Here is a 1,691-nt window from a genome sequence, read left to right as displayed (position 1 = left end):
AACTACCTACTGAAATAAACAAATTTCCATGAGTAATATAAACTGAAGTGCTTAAAGTAATTTTGATAGGACGATTCATCATCAACCAGCGATTTAAATTTACTTCATACTTTCAAAATAACATTTGATTATACTTTGACGATATAGTAAGATTTAAATACACAATTTTAAAAAGTTTCCGAATATAAAATCTATTCGTAATCTAGACACATCCATGTATATAGAAATATAGGATAGAAAATCAATCAATCAAATCCCAAAAATCCCGATTTTCGCATGATCACAAAACTTTATCTATTGTTATTACGTACATATGTATATATGTATGTACATAGATAAAGTGAAAAGACAGTCGGTAGAAATTAAGTTAATTGATAGTTTTTTAGTGACTCAGTTTGATGGTCGATTTTTGTTGACCATGTGAAGATTTTTAGAAAAAAATTTTCGCCTGCGGCGCTTTTTTCACATTTTACATAATATTTTTTTATAATTATTTTATAAAAAATAAGCTTATTTTCATATTTTATAACTCAATAAGGTGTATGCATAGAATATTTTCCATTTTTATTCCGATATAAAAAAGAGTTTTTGAAAAAAAATTCAATTTGACCAATCTTTGCCTGCGCCCCCCAAGAAAAAGCTGAAATGACGTCCCTGATTGTTTTCTACCGAAAGTAAAAGCCGCTTTTATGCCGCATTCTTTTATGATGCATTCTATTTACCTAGGACAAGGGCTAATAAGAAATATACAATGTAATTTATGGATCTATTTTGCTTTTGCCATTTTTCTTGTACTTAAATTTGTTTATTCCCATTTTTGTAAATTTTATTTTTTTTTACCCTTAATTTTTAGCGTGATGGAAAAAATATTTTTTTTTTATATGGGGGGGGGCAATTTTTTTTAACCCTGGGTGGGCCCCCTTTGACTCCTGGCATGCACTAATTTCAGTCCCAGTCCGCCACTGAATATATATATATATATATATATATATATATATATATTACTTACACTAACATACATACATACATACGTGTGTTTCAAACGTGATCAATAAAGCATAGATATTCTTGCCAGTAAATACATTTGTTACTTTGTAAAAGGGTAGAAGTTTTAAATCCACACATAGGCAGGACTGAGTCAAGCCAAGTGGAAAACAGTTAAGCTTAACTCTTAACGCGAATAATTTATGCCGAATACAGTAAGAAATGTATTTATAGTGTTGAAAGTCATTCAGAAAACTTGCGTTTGGCGTAAGTTTTCTATTTTATGCTTATGGTTTCTTGGTATTCAAACTTAAGTTTTTCGGTTATGCTCTTGACTGTTCCCAGGGGAGAGGCCTGAAGCAATGCAGACAGGATCATCTAGACATGTCGTCAACCTGGTTCATTTACTCCTCTTCGCATTTGCTACGTTCATCTACAAAATGCTGGCTACGAGCGATCTGTCACCTATGAGATGATCACCACGTCGATGCATGGATTAGAACAAGTGATTTTTTGCTGTGACTTATGTGAACGTACTATTATATATATATATATGTACATACATACATATATGCAAGTATGAATTATTCTATAAAAACAGAGCGGACGTTTTCAAAGTATAAATCATCTAATGAGGAATGTGAGACACTTTGACCGTGCCAAAAATATTACAAATTTATTATTATATTATATTATATGTATGTATA

At 30.8% G+C, this 1,691-nt stretch overlaps 1 protein-coding gene across 1 annotated transcript in view; it reads left to right on the top strand.

The window, feature by feature from the left end:
* LOC143916972 (zwei Ig domain protein zig-8-like) overlaps positions 1-1,460 on the top strand; it is a 45,208-nt gene extending 43,748 nt beyond the window's left edge. The window contains exon 6 of the mRNA XM_077438324.1: positions 1,330-1,460. Coding sequence (XP_077294450.1) covers positions 1,330-1,460 — 131 coding nt within the window. The remainder of the gene's footprint in view (positions 1-1,329) is intronic.
* Positions 1,461-1,691: the final 231 nt, after the last annotated feature.

The sequence above is a fragment of the Arctopsyche grandis genome, chromosome 1 (genome assembly GCF_051622035.1).
Source record: "Arctopsyche grandis isolate Sample6627 chromosome 1, ASM5162203v2, whole genome shotgun sequence".
Lineage (NCBI taxonomy): Eukaryota > Metazoa > Arthropoda > Insecta > Trichoptera > Hydropsychidae > Arctopsyche > Arctopsyche grandis.
The sequence above is the reverse complement of the archived record's forward strand: the minus strand, read 5'-3'. Positions and strand labels throughout refer to the sequence as shown.